At 41.9% G+C, this 15,131-nt stretch overlaps 1 protein-coding gene across 1 annotated transcript in view; it reads left to right on the forward strand.

The window, feature by feature from the left end:
• The first annotated feature begins 401 nt into the window (after positions 1-401).
• The window catches only part of Fbn2 (fibrillin 2), a 282,405-nt gene continuing 267,675 nt past the window's right edge, over positions 402-15,131 (forward strand). Inside the window, exons 1-4 of the mRNA XM_008841082.2 lie at positions 402-1,276; positions 2,118-2,200; positions 6,688-6,786; positions 7,935-8,030. Coding sequence (XP_008839304.1) covers positions 1,050-1,276; positions 2,118-2,200; positions 6,688-6,786; positions 7,935-8,030 — 505 coding nt within the window. The 5' untranslated portion in view covers positions 402-1,049. The remainder of the gene's footprint in view (positions 1,277-2,117; positions 2,201-6,687; positions 6,787-7,934; positions 8,031-15,131) is intronic.

Consider the following 15,131-nt stretch of genomic DNA (forward strand, 5'->3'; position numbering starts at 1 on the left):
CCTCGCCGCGCCCCTCCAAACGGCCCCCGGCCCCCTCCTCTCTGCTAGGGCCTTCCCTCCCTCCCTTCCAGCTTCTCTCCTCGCCCTGGTCTCTCCCCATCCCCCCCCCTCATTTCCTCTCGCACCCGGGCTCGCCAGTCCCTCTTCGTAAACCCTGCTTCCAGCCTCGGCTAGGTCTCAGGCTCGCCCCCCTTCTCCCTAATCTGCGTCCCCTAGGCTCCCTTTGCCCTGCCCCCCCCTTCCTGCGCCCTTCCCCTGTCCCCGCCCACTCGGCGCCGCCGGCCCCTGGGTCCGGGCTGCGCTCCACGTGTGGACGACTACGCCGGGGCCCCCACTGACAGCCACCGCCCGCCGTCCCGCCCTGCGCCGCGCCAGGCCTCTAAAACCCCTGCGCCGCGCCCTCCGCGGTATCTTTCCGGCGTCCAGCCTGCAGCGCTCCCTCTTGCCGGCTGCTCGCCCCGGCCCGGTGCAGCTTGGACCCGCTCTGCAGCCGCCGCCCGCGCGTCGCGCCCCGTGGGACTCCAAACGAGCCCCAAGGAGACCCTCTTCTTTTTGGAGGGCGACTTTTGTTTGCTCGCCTGCTTTCTTCGGTGACTTCTGCAGCTTTCCAAGATCTGTGCCCGGAGCGCACAGGAGTCTGCTGAGCCTCGGCGTGCACCGCCCCCTCCCCTTTTTTTTCCCCTGTGAGGTCCGCTTTCTTTGTAACTTTACGCCGCGGCTGCTCGGGTTACTTTTGTAATTTCCCGCCCCCACCCGCTGGCGGTCCTGAAGTCGCTCGGGGCCGTGGCCCGGGGGATGCAACGTGGACCACGCGGGGCTGCCGGCCTCATTGACGCCGCGCCTCGCTGCCCACTGCGCTAGAGCCCGCGCCCAGCGCCGGGGCAGTCAGGGCGAGCGCTGTGCCCAGCTAGACCAGGGACCACAACCCAGGGATCCCCGGGAGCTGACGAGGGGCTCGATAGACCCTGACTTTTTTCGGGATTTGGTGGATTTGGTCTTCGATCGCCCCCTCTCCGCGGGCCTACATTCACGCGCTCTAGGCGCCGGCGATGGGGAGACGTCGGCGGCTGTGTCTCCAGCCCTACTTAGTGTGGCTGGGTTGCGTGGCGCTCTGGGCGCAGGGCACAGCCGGCCAGCCTCAGCCTCCGCCACCTAAGATGCTCCGGCCCGCTGCAGGAGGCTCGGAAGGCGGGTTCGCGGCGCCCGACTACCGGGAGGAGGGCGCGGTAGCGGCGAGCCGGGTCCGCAGGCGAGGACAGCAGGACGTGCTCCGAGGGTAGGTGGGCACTGGCACCGGGCCGAGGTGACTGGCTTGCGCAGGGACCTCCGTTTCGCTGCTCTCTGTTCCACGCCCTCCCTGACTCTGGTCCTGGCAGGCAAAGGCGCCTTCATTGAGTCTCCCCAGGGGCACCCCCGCTTTTGCTCTCCAAAGCCTCAGTTCAGCCAGAGAAAAGTCCTCCTTGGGGGCTCCGGCTGGCGCTTGCAGCGGGGGAAAGCCGGGCCTTCGGGTGCGGATGGCAGAGCAGAGCATGAGCTACGTCTGTGGTGCTGGAAAAGTTGCCCAGTGTCAGGTAGACAGCGGGCCTGGGTCAGCCCGAGCGCGGCTAGTGGCGCCTGCTCCCCACCGTCGGGGGCGCAGCTCCAGAGCCTTTTGTTTGAGGATGTGCGCAGGGGTATCCGCTGTTTCTCTAATCTCCTACCCCAGAGCCCTATCTTCTGAGAGCCTTCTTTGACACTTGGGGACCAAAGAAACTTTTGATCAAGGAGGGATGAATCTTTGAACCAGGGCAAGCATTTTTTGAACGGACTGGTCCTTTTGTTCTCAGCCTCCGGAGGATAGAATCGTAGCAAATTACATGTTTCCATGTCTCCCTTTGCCTTTTAGAAAGGCAAGCAAAGGAGGACAGATGAAAGGGGATCCTTAGATACTTCGGACCCTCCCCCCCTCCCGTCATCTTGCCTATTCCACATCTGCTTCCCAAACCCCAAGAATTTGAAGTGTAGTTTTGATTTGTTTGTTGTCCTGAAATCTACTCACTCAAGCTTTGCTTAGGAAAACTGTTTTTGCGTTACTCCACCCATCCTTACTTGTCCATCACGGTGTTTGTACCCTGCAGGCCCAACGTGTGCGGCTCCAGGTTCCACTCCTACTGCTGTCCTGGATGGAAGACGCTCCCAGGAGGAAACCAATGCATTGTCCGTGAGTGTTTGCGTGGGCTCATAGACCTGGGCACCATACTCGACCCTATTTCAGGGCCGACATAGCAGTCAGTCTTTTGAACATGCAGTTGGATTTACAGTGCAGTGGCAGCACAACCCTGGTAATAAGAGCTCAGCCCAGTTCCAGTGGTGGAAGGAAGCAGCCGGTCCATGAATTCAGACTAACGGAACCATGGCAACAAATGATAGATTTTACAGATGCTTGGGCGCTTTGTTTTCTCTTCTTGCGTGTATTGATACAAACTAAAGGGAGATTGTGTGAGAGCAATCCCCTAGATAACCCCCAAACACCCTTTCTTTTAAAATTTCAGATAAGACTACTACTATGTAAACGACCAGGCTTTGGGCTGTACTGGATTTTGGCCATCAGACAGTCTATCGTCTTTCTCCTGCCTTTATACAAAACCACTTTATTATCTCTGGGTTAATCTCCAAAACTGCATGGCAAAGATTTAAAAGGATCACTCTCACAGAATTTGAACTGACCCAAAGTTTACAGAATTGTTTTTTAGAGAGAATTCATCTAAGTTGGTTGACCTTTCTTTTGGTGAAGGGACATTTAAATTTAGAAATTTCAGATGGAAAATCTTATAGTATGCAGTAGATCTTCTCAAGTATGAATCTTAGAACTTGAAAACTTATGTGCATCTGACTTTAAAAGTTTTGATTGTTTTATTCAGTGTCCAAAGTGTATATGCAGATCTCCAAGCTCTAACAGGAGAACTGGTTAGTTTCCAGTCTCATGATCAAGGGCTCTGCAAGGTATTACTTCACAGGCTTGTGATGCAAAGTGTGATGGGTCCTTTCCTGTGTGTTTGTGTAGCACATTCACATTTGTCCAGTCTGGAGGACAGCCAGGTCACAGACAGCACATACATCTACTGCTGGTCTTGACCTTAGATTGACCTTGATGGTTTCCAGGGAAAGATAATTATACTACTGTGAACAGAGAAAAAAGGCAAGTTACCCTAGCCAAGGGATACTGTGGATACGGTGGCATCTCCAGCTCTATATTTATTGGTTTGTGGGTTTGAGACAGACCCTGAATGCTATTTCTGGGCAGTTCTTTAAAAAAGAATGAAATCTCAAGCTTTATCCTGAGATTAGTTTTGTCTTGTTTTCTCTATCCTGAAGTCCCACAATCTCTAGTAATGCTACACAAACAAGAAATAATTACCACGATCTTCAAAGTGATTTATACATATTTAAATAAACCCTCCACTTACAGCTTTTTGCTTTGATGAAAGAGGAAAAAGGAATGGGTGGGTGTTGCTTGCTTTTCTCTGACACAGAAAGTCCTTTGTGAAGTATTTAGGGAAGGTGCATTACTCTTTCTGGCCAGTAGGGCATGACTGTGACTGCCTCCCACTTACATGGTTTCCTAGAATCTTGAAACAGCTCATGTCACTCACCACACACCTGCCATACTAGGCGGGAATGACTTAGGCACTTCGGAAAGTCTGACTCACTAAATGTAATGAGTGTGACTGCCATTATTGAATTGGAGAGCAGCCGAGGAGAAGGAATTGGTTTATGGTACACATTGAAAATCTGTAAAGTCAGGTTTTATTGGATCAGTGAGGAATGGAAATTCCAGAGAGCAAAGCCATCCAGAATATTTGCAGTAGAAATAAATGTATGGCCCAACTAGTGTCCACTTTAAATACTTGTGGTTTTTAAGTATCATTGTGACATTTAGAAGATCAGCTTCTAACATCTCAGAGTGAGTATTATAGCTGACAGTTGTGCTCTTGAAACAGTTAGGTGCTTATGGGATACACTGAGATTTCATGTATCAGAGATCTATAAAAAGCACAAACCTTGAAGATTTTTGTATCTCCAAGAAATATTTATGACATTTGTTGTCAAGTATATTCATATAATATTTATAATCACCTTAACAAAGTAATAAAGAGGGAGACTATACTACACTGATGTCCTATTATGTGAATCTCACCTAACTTTTAGCTGCATTAAATTCAGTAATTCAACTATTTTTGACATTAAAATGGTCATATATAGAGAAAATAACAAAATTTAAACCATTGTAAACTTAAAATCAGGAATTTTAATTCTGAGATCTCTTGATACAAGTATTTTTTAGTGAATTTACTTACATTTCACCATTAGGCAAAGACAATCTGTGAGGCAAAAAAAAGTAATCTTTAAATAAAAATTGAGAATCAAAGATTAATTTTCCTATACATATATCAGCATTTTCTCTATGTAGAAAGATATTAAAATGGTCATCTTTTAAATTTCACCCTGTTTGACTTTTATCAGGTCTTATGATAAAACAAATGTTAAAATAAATGTATGTCTTCCTTTTTTAAAAAGCCAGATGCATTTTGATTTGAGACTCTTTTATTATTGTTATTATTTTGTTGTTTTTTTTTAAGGCACAGGCAGACTAGGTAGCCCGTGCTGGCCTGGGACTAACTGTGTTGTTCAGGTGGCCTTGAATTCCCAGGCTTCCTATCTTAGCCTCCTTCGAGCTGAGATTGCAGGTGTGAGCTATCATGCCCAATAGTGGTTATTCTCAAGTGTGGCTTAACAGTCTCATTGAAGTTCTCTAAATTTCCAAATGTTTGTTTCCAAAAGGATAAAATTGATCTTCTCACTTTCCTTTTTAAAATATTTTTAAAAGTCATCTTAGAACATGAAGTAATGGAAGAAGACTTTGTTTATTCATTTATTTATTGAGAAAGTATGCTGCAAACCATATTTTGATGAATGGAAAAGCTGTGAGAGGGGACTGACTAGGCTTCCTAGCGTCTGAGACCTGAAGAGACATCAGAACACTCCAGTACAATCTCTGCAATGCTGTTTCTAATGAGAAAACTGATCCCAGAGAAATATGTGTGTTCCCTGTGCTCTGGTGGGCCATCTACAGAGTGAGAACTCAACATCAGACCTCTATGTATGTGGCACATATGTCTCAACTACCTACCCACACAGCTTCCAGCATCATAGGTCCTTCCTCCCCCTCCTTCCAATGTTCCTAGGCCTTATAGTTGAGATGGGACCACAGAGTGTAGGGAAGAAAGACTTCATCACTCGTGCTTCTCCCTGGCTCACGTACAGCACACACTGCAGCCTTTTCAGATAACTAAATGCCTCAGAATGTTTAAGCTCCAGCACCCCCTCAGCCTCATTGGATTTGAGATCTAAATGGGGATACTTCATTTAAGCCTAGATTAACTCCCTGCCTGCTAAGAAGGAGGGATCATTGAAATGAAACAATATTTAATGGGCATTTGTCAATTTGGTGGTCAAAAACTAGAACATTTAAGAAGTTTTAATCAATTCTATGGCGAAGGGCATATTCTTGCCCATTTTTCAATCTTTAGATAGTCACATTATTTTCATTCAAAAGGAATACTGATGATGATACTGCTCATATGATAGGAATGTCAAGGGGGATTTAGAGAATTACTAAAAAGCAATTACTCAGTTGGTTTGCACCTTACATTATTGAGGGTTCCAAGTCTGTTTAAAAGCTGTGAGACTTCTAGCACAAGATTCACGTTCACATTGGTGTAAGTGTTTACAGCTAGTTTCAAAGCACCCCCAGACTCTCCTCTGGTTTCAGGCATGGAGCCATCAGCACACAGTCCGTGCTCAATGAAAGAGTTCAGTTGAGGGTATAGAGATAAATCTTTCAGCTCCTAAGAGACCCAACTAAATTTGGACTAGACTTCCTGTTTAAAGGTACTTGACTGTAGGTTTTGAGTATCTGTGGTATGTGCTGTGTCAATGAGCCTAGGAGTCTAGGTTCTGATAACCCTCTTGTTCTCTGGAGGTCACGGTGTAGGAAGTTTCAAGTCTCTCACTCCTCCCATCAGAATGTCTCAGTGACTTTTCTGAGCAGCAGGAGTAGGCTATGTTATGGGGCTAATATTCTAAAGGAAAGACTGAAGAAAGGAGAGTGGAAATTATGAAGGGGAATAAAGATTGATGACAAGCAGGGCAGACGCCAGCTGGGGTGGAATGCGAGTGGAGTGTGAGGTTTGGCCAGCTCATTAGGGCCTGGGGTCTCTGGCTCCACGAATTTCACATTCTTGGCCCTCTGTGAAGGTCCTTTACATAGCGGGCTAAATTTTCTAAGAGTGTGCAGTCTCTCTGGGTTTCCTCCATAATCCCAGCTTTCTAGGATCAAGGCTGCCTCTTTTTGGTGGATTCTCCATTTTAAATTCTTAGTTTCAAGTGGGAAAAGCAACTTGCATTAATAGACATATAAAAACATTAGTGTTGCTTCAATATTATAGAATTTAAAATAGCTTCATTTGTTTGTACATTATTACAAGGAGACTGAACACTATGCCTATGTCTAGGCTGGCAAATTTTTACATATCTGAAGTCAGACATTTCCGGCCATTCACCTCATGTTCTATGTTTCAGAATGTGGCTTTCTTGTTTTGTAAAGTATTCTTATTCATTCATATTTTCCTGCTGTGTTTTCTACAGCAATTTGTAGGAACAGTTGTGGTGATGGATTTTGTTCCCGTCCGAACATGTGTACTTGTTCCAGTGGCCAGATATCACCAACCTGTGGAGCAAAATCAAGTATGTTCTTTACATGTGGCCTCAATCACTGTTATCCATAAGCTTTTGAATCAGTGCTAAATGTCCTCTTCAAAGCAGATACAGATGGGCAAGTATTTTCCTCAAAAAGTTGGAAAAAGACCTTTGAGAAAACAAAGCGAAATCGTTTTCAATAGAAAAACCATTTTTTTGTTTCAGGAGCTATGTGTCTATGCAGGAGATCAGTTAGGATTTAGTGAAGTAATCCTTCATAACTGCAATTTTTAATATGCACCAGGTTCAGCTTGGGGTGTTTGGCTGTATTACTTCAATCCTCTTGTCAACAGTTGTTATGATCCCATTTTATGGAGTAGGGATGTGAGACACACATATATTAACCAATCTACTCAAGACAATGTACACTGGCGTCTAGATGCTCATGCCGAAGCCTGTGGTCTCGAATGCCAGGTTATGTTGTTGTCTTTTGCATAACTACTGCAGCCTTTGTTCTATTTATGGGTTAACTCTGGGGAGAAAAGAGGATTAGGAAGACAGCAAATACTTATTGGATACTGACCAACTATTTCACATATACTAGCTTATTTTCCTATAAACATACTATTTTCCAACAACTCCATTCAGATAGCTATAATAGAAGATGAAGAATGTATTTTTCATGACCCACTTAGAAAATGTTGGGACTAACCACCTTCTAGTGATTTCCTTTGACAACTGGAATATATTGAATATATATATATATTAATATATTATTTTTATTTTGTGTGTGTGCGTGTATTGCCTGCATGTATGTAAGTGCACCTGTGTCCTGCAATGCCTGAAGAGGTCAGAATAAGGCATCAAATCCCCTGGAACTGTAGTTATGGATGGTTGTTAGCCGCCATGTGGGTGCTGGGAACCAAACCCAGGTCTTCTACAAAAGCACCCAGTGCTCTTAACTGCTGAGCCATCTCTCCAGCCCCTGCAAGTATATTTTAAATACTAAATACTATGTGATAACAGATATGCCCATGAGTGACTTATGACAAATAGTAAACATTTGTTAGATCATAACTTTTACTTCCATTAGAATATATTTGCCATCGGAGTGGACATACAGTTTGTAGTTTTGTAAACTTATGCATATAATTTGGTAATGGTTATTTGTGATTTCTTGTTGCTTTCCTTTGTAGTTCAGCAATGCACCGTGAGGTGCATGAATGGTGGAACTTGTGCTGAGGACCACTGCCAATGCCAGAAGGGATATATCGGAACTTACTGCGGACAACGTAAGGAGCCCCAGCAATGACTGTACTATAAATAATGTGACATAGTGACTGTTTCATACTTAAGTCATAAATTAAGTTCTTGTGGAACTTATGGTCATTTGAAGAAATAGTTATGTAGTAGGTCATAGTTTACAATTAATTCCTAATTTTTAGCCTGAAAAGAATTCAGTTTTGTGCTTTATGATGTTGATGTTAACCATGCATAATGTACCAAATTTGACATTTATCATGAGTGTTTACTTGTTTTCTTTTATCTAGCTGTATGCTTACATCCTTGAAAAATAGTGAAGTATATCAATCTCCAGCGTTCCTCACTCACCTCAGATTTGTGAATTCTTTCGATATTTCAAAATTATCCCCAGGAGGACCAATCTCACAATTTAACATTTGTCCAAATGCCTTAATACCAAAAAAACAGAGCTATGGGATGATTTTTAAAGATTAGATATCACTATAAAAGAAGGAACTTTTAGCAAAGATTTTATCACCCTCTCCAATCCTGGAGATTGAACCCAGGACTTTGCATATGCCAGGTAAAAACTTCACCACTGTTCTGTAGCCCTGACTTAGTAAATAAAGCTCTTACCTTCCATGGAGAAAATCCCACACTAATTGAGAAACAATTCTGTTTGCGCACAGATATGAAGACTGTAGCTTCTGGACTGTGGTATCACTGACTGAGGAAGACATTTGGCTAATGTTTGCCAAATTGTGGCACTTTGATGAGAGCATTTTTTTTTTTTTTTTTTTTTTTTTTTTTTCTTTTTGAGATAGGGTCTCCCTGTAGTCCCAGCTGACCTGAACTCACTATGTAGTCCAGGCTTAAAAATATTTTATTTATTATTTTTTATTTTATGTGTATGAGTGTATTGCTTGCATGTGTGTAAGTGTACCCAGGTCGTGCCAGTGCCCACGGAGGTCAGAAGAAGGCATCCGATCCCCTGGAACTGGAGTTACAAGTGGTTGTTAGTCACTGTGTGGGTGCTGGGAATCAAACCTGGGTCCTCTGACAGAGCAGGCAGTGCTCTTAACCACTGAGCCATCTCTCTAGCCTGAGAGAGCTTATACTTTCAAATTAAATTATTGGCGGTTGAATCCAGAGCTTCATGCATGCTAGGGAAGTCTTTTACCATTGATAGATCCTCAGACCTCTTCTTACTTTTTGTAAAAAAGACTTTTTATTCAATTTTTGTGCATTTCATACAATGCATCTTGATTATATTTAGATCCCCCTCTCCTGTTCACACTCCCCTATAAGTCTTCCCACCAGATTCCATGCATTCTGTCATATATGTTAAGGCCTACCAAGTCATGTTTTATGTCCTCAAATGTCCCTCAGTGTGGAGTTCATCCACTGAAGACTGACCAACCTATCTAGCATCACTCAAGGAATCTGAGATTGCAATTGGCTGAATAAAATATTTAGGTATTAAAGAAAATTAAGTACTGAGGTCAGTTTTCTGGAAGAATGTGGGGGAGTAGTGATGCATTAATTAATTAAAAATTAACTTTCTAGGTGGGTGTTGGCCAAGGGAGAATGAGAAAGAATGGGACACCAGTGGGACAGGAAATTGCAACTAAGTTTCTTTTTTATGGATGATTCTTTTTCTGCACTTTCTTTGTACCAATTTTATACTACAGACTCAAGTCTTCCATTCAGACGAAAAGCAATAGTCTTCTATGAGTATTTTTATGCCTTGTAGAATGTTGTATAGTCTCACAGTACCTCTGTTTTAGCAGGTTCTGTAGGCACATGAAAGACGCAGGACCCTTTCTTGAAATTCATTCAGCCTTTTGCTCTATTGGGGAGGAAATGACAATTTCTTTAGAATTACTGAGGAGTGCCTTGCCTCAAGCGATCACTCAGAGTTCTTCTCTGATTTCTCCTAGCCAACCTCAGCCTGAATTTAGCACGCTGGTGTACATAAGTATTTTCCTGAAGGTTATGCAGCTGATACATGTGTGCCTTTCTGTTTCTCTCACAGCAAGAGAAAGCCCGTGAATGGAAGGCCCTTTGCCTTGGAGTGCCTTGAGTGCTCTGATGTCCTCATGTCCCTGTATCAAACCTTACTGATTCTGCTACACTTTCTAGTCAGGGGATTCCAGGTGGTCTTATACGGAAAGGGCGGTACATTGTTGAGAGCAAAATAGGAGACAAGGTTTTTCAGCTTTTGAATCCTGAACAGCCTTAAAAATACGATGTTTGCCAAAAGAAGGATTATGAAAACATTTATTTATTTATTTATTTATTTTGGTCTTTTGAGACGGGCTCCCTGTAGCCGCAGCTGTCCTGGAACTCACTATGTACACCAGGCTGGCCTTGAACTCACAGAGATCTGCCTGCATCTGACCCCCCCCCCCCATGCTGGGATTAAAGGCCTGCGCCACCTTGTAACTGCCCAGCTGCTTTCCATGGAGTGTCAGCAGCAGTCTTTCGTTCCTCCTTGAGCATTGTTGCTTAATTACCTTGCCTTTGTGAATGCCAGGTGCAAGAGAATACACTCATGAATAAATGCAATGACGTTTCACAGGAAAGGAAGAGGATTGGCAGGTAAATGAACAGATAAGAATCTATGCAAATTTAGTGAGAAAGTATAGGATCTGAGAGAGTTGGGCTAGGGAGGGAGGATCTTTGTCTGAGTTTTGGTTTTATGGGGAATGTGTCCTGGGCCAAAGGAACAGCAGGTTCAGAGAACCTGTGGCAGAAAACAGACTCTGTTACAGAAAGAATAGAACCACCATTGCAGAAAAGATAATGGGAGGAGATGAATCTAGAGAGGAAGTTTTGACTTTATAGGCCAAGGGAAGAAATCTGAGCTAGATCCCAATCCATAGGGAAGCCATCACACTTTGAGCAATCAAATGATGACATACAATTAGTGTCTTTTAAAAAGTCACCATGGCTGCTGTGCTGGGTCTGGCTTGTGAGGAGGCCGAGGGAGAAGCAGGAGGGTGAGTTAGGCTGCCACGTGGCAGCGGCTGCTGAGTAGAGCGCAGCTGTGGCAACTGAACAGCTGCTGAGAGCATCTGTTACAACTGGGGTTTCAGAAATCATCCATGGAAGACAGTGTCCACACCTGACAGACGAGCTGTGATGAGTTGAAAAGAAAATATGAAAAAGAAAAGACCAAAAAGGACAGGTTGAGCAGGATGTGATGGTACACACCTTGAATCCCAGCACTCTGGAGGCAGAGGCAGGAAGATCTCTGGGAGTTTGAGGCTAGCCTGGTCTACATAATGAATTCCAAGCCAACCAGTGCTACATAGGGAATGAGATCCTATCTCAATGAATGAATGAATGTGAATGAATGAATGACTATGACAGCTTGATGATTTCAGTAGAAATGGGCTGAATGCAGTGTCATTTCCTGATATGGAATCAGTTGAATGAGAGATGGGGTCTGATGGGGCTCCACAGTTTTGTTTTGCATTTGTCTGTTGACCTTCAAGTGGAAACACTTGTGAACTTAGGTCTTAGGACAGAGGTCAAAGACAGAGACATGAATTGGAAAGCATATAGATGGAATGTTTAGGAACATACTACTTTAATCACAGGCATAGGTGAGGACTATTAGGTCATTGTAGACAAGAGAATAGAGTGGATCGGTGAGTTCAACATTTTTTAAAATTATTTAGTTAATAACCACATACTTAGAAGAAGCATTTCATTACAACAGCATTGACATATTCAATAACAATTTCCAGAGCTAAAATGCATCTCTTTCAAAATTGGCTGCAAATATTTACGTTTACAGTTGAATTAATACAGTTATAGAATATTGTACTCCATATAAACCCTATAAGATATAAAATTAAATGAGGTTTTGACCTTTAAAAAAGATCTCTATTTCCTTATTAAAATATATAGTTTCAGACAGAAAAATTCATTTTTAATGCAATTAACACTAAGATGTTTGCACATGCGTTTCTAATTTCTGTATATCTGATTATTACTAGTCACAGTCGGTTACTTTCTGAGATCCTTGGCATCTGAGCGTGGATATGAAATCATCAGGTAGATTTCAATGATAATGTTTTTCACATCTACTAATTATTAAGGAGCAAATTTTTATGCTTTGAAGAATTTTCTAACATTTTTTAAAAAATTTAATAACCACATGATTAGAAGAAGCGTTTCATTACAGATTTAACATATCCAGTAACGCACTCTCTTTCAACAGTGGCTGTAATTTTTAGGTTCACAGTTGAATTAATACAGTTATACAATATTGAACTCAATATAAACCCTGTAAGATACAAAATTGAATGAGTTTTTACCCTTTTAAGATCTCCATTTCATTTTAAAATATCCTGTTTCCTACATTTTTAATGCTACTAACACGTTTCCACATGTATCTTTAATCTCTATGTCTCTGATGATTACTAGTCACAGTCGGTTACTCTCAGATCCTTTGTACCTGAGTAAGGATATAAAGTCATATTCACTTATAAGGATTTGGTGCTAGGATCCACATATGAGGAGAACATAATGCCTTTTTTTTTTTCCTCAGTCTGTGTTACTTCACTTAGTATAACAGTTTCTAGTTCCATCCATTTACCTGCAAATTTCATGATTTCATGTTTCTTTACTGCTGAGTAAAATTCCATCATATAAATGTACCACATTTTCATTATCCACTCGTAAGTTGAGGGACACATAAGTTGCTTCCATCTCTTAGCTACTGTGAAAAGAGCAGCAACAAACATGGATGTACAAGTGTCTCTGCAATAGGATGAGTTCTTTGGGTATATGCTAAGGAGTGGTATAACTGGGTCAAATGGTAGGTTCATTTGTAGTTTTTTAAGAGGTCTCCACACTGCTTTCCACAGGGGTTGAACAAGATTGCAGCCCCATCAGCCGTGGATGAGTGTTCCCCTTTCCCCACATCCTCTCCAACATTTGGTATCATTTGTTCTCTTGATCTTAGCCAGTCTGACTGAGGTAAGGTGAAATCTTAGAGTGGTTTTAATTTGTATTTCCCTAATTACTAGTGATGTTGCACACCTTTTAAGATGCTTCTTAGCCATCTTTATTTCTTCTTTAGAGAACTCTCTGTCCAGCTCCTTAGCCTATCTTTTAATTGGGTTACTTCCTTTCTTGACACTTTGTTTTTTCAGTTCGATATATATATATATATACTGGATGTTAAACCTCTGTCAGCCGTGAAGATTTTCTGGTGAAGATTTTCTCCCATTCTGTGGGATTTCTCTTCACTTACCTGGTTGCCTCCTTTGATGTACAGAAGCTTTTTAGTTTAATGAGGTCCCATTTGTTGATTCTTGACCTTGTTTCCTGGGCAGTTGATGTCCGGTTTATAAAATTCTTTCCTACACCTATATCTTGTAGGTTATTTCCAATGCTTTCTTCTAACAGTTTCAGAGTTTCAGGCTTCACATTGAGGCCTTTGATCCATCTGGAGTTAACTTTTGTGCAAGGCGAAAGATAGGGGTTTAGTTTCATTCTACAGGGGGAGATCCAGTTTTGCCAGCACCATTTGCTGAACATGCTGTCTTTCCCCTAGTGAATATTCTTGGCTCCTTTGTCAAATATCAGGTGGCTGAGATTGCATTTACTCATATTTGAATCTTCAATTTTGTTCCATTGATCTATGGGTCTATTATTGTATCAGTACTATGTTGTTTTTATGACTATAGCTCTGTAATACAGTTTAATATCTGGCATAGTAATCTCTCCAGCATTGCTCTTAGTGCTAAGGATTGCTTTGGCTATCTGAGGACTTTTGTGCTTCCATATGAATCTTAGGATGTTTTTTTCCAATTCTGTGAAAAATGTCATGAGGCTTTTGGTTGGCATTGTGTTGAATCTATATATGACTTTTGGTAGGATGGTCATTTTCACAATATTAGTTCTTCCCATCCATGAGCATGGGAGGTCCTTCCATCTTCTGATGTCTTCCTCAATCTCTTTCTTTAAGGAATTAAAATTTTCATTGTAGAGGTTTTTAATGTCTTTGGTTAGGTTTATTCCAAGATATTTAAACTTTTTTGCAGCTATTGTGAAGGGGAGCTTTCCATGTACTCTTTCTCTGATTGCTTGTTATTGGTATATAAAAAGGCTAATGAGCATGGGAGGTCCTTCCATCTTCTGATGTCTTCCTCAATCTCTTTCTTTAAGGAATTAAAATTTTCATTGTAGAGGTTTTTAATGTCTTTGGTTAGGTTTATTCCAAGATATTTAAACTTTTTTGCAGCTATTGTGAAGGGGAGCTTTCCATGTACTCTTTCTCTGATTGCTTGTTATTGGTATATAAAAAGGCTACAGACTACAGACTTTACTAACATGCCACTTTACTGACTGTGTTAATAATTTCTAGGTGTTTTCTGGTGGAATTTTTGGCATCTCTTAGGTACAATATCATATCATCTGCAAAAAGGGATAATTTTATTTTTTCTTTTCCAATTCATACTCCTTTCATTTCCTTCTCTTGTCTTATTGCTCTTGCAAGAGTTTCACAAGCACTGTATTGAAAAGGAGTGGAGATAGTGGACATCCTTGTCTGGTTCCTGATTTTAATGGTAATGCTTCCAGTTTTTTTTCCCTTTAGAATCATGTTGACTATGGGTTTGTTATATATGGCTTTAATTATTTCGTATGTTCCCTCCATTACAATGCCCTCTAGGACTTTAAACATAAAAGCATGTTGAATTTTGTCAAAGGCCTTTTCTGCATCTATTGAGATGACGATGTGGTTCTTGTCTTTGAGATAATTTATATGATTTATAATGTTTATTGACTTACGTATATTGAACCATCCCTGCATCTCTGGAATAAAGCCAACTTGATCATGGTGGGTGGGGTGATCTTTTTGATGTGTGTCTGTATGCAGTTTTCAAGTATTTTGTTGAGAATTTTTTCATCTGTGTTCACTAAGGATATGGGTCTATAGTTCTCTTTTTTGGTTGTGTCTTTACCTGGTTTTGGAATTAGACTGATGCTGCCTTCATAGAAGGAATTTGGAAGTTCTCCCTCCATTTCTACTTTTTTAAAGATAAATTAAGTAGTATTGGATGCAGATCCTCTTTAAATGTCTGATGGAATTCTGCTGTAAATCCATCTGGTCCTGGGCTTTTTTTAGTCAG

Source organism: Nannospalax galili, unplaced genomic scaffold (assembly GCF_000622305.1).
Source record: "Nannospalax galili isolate Female #2095 unplaced genomic scaffold, S.galili_v1.0 scaffold490, whole genome shotgun sequence".
Classification (NCBI taxonomy): Eukaryota; Metazoa; Chordata; class Mammalia; order Rodentia; family Spalacidae; genus Nannospalax; species Nannospalax galili.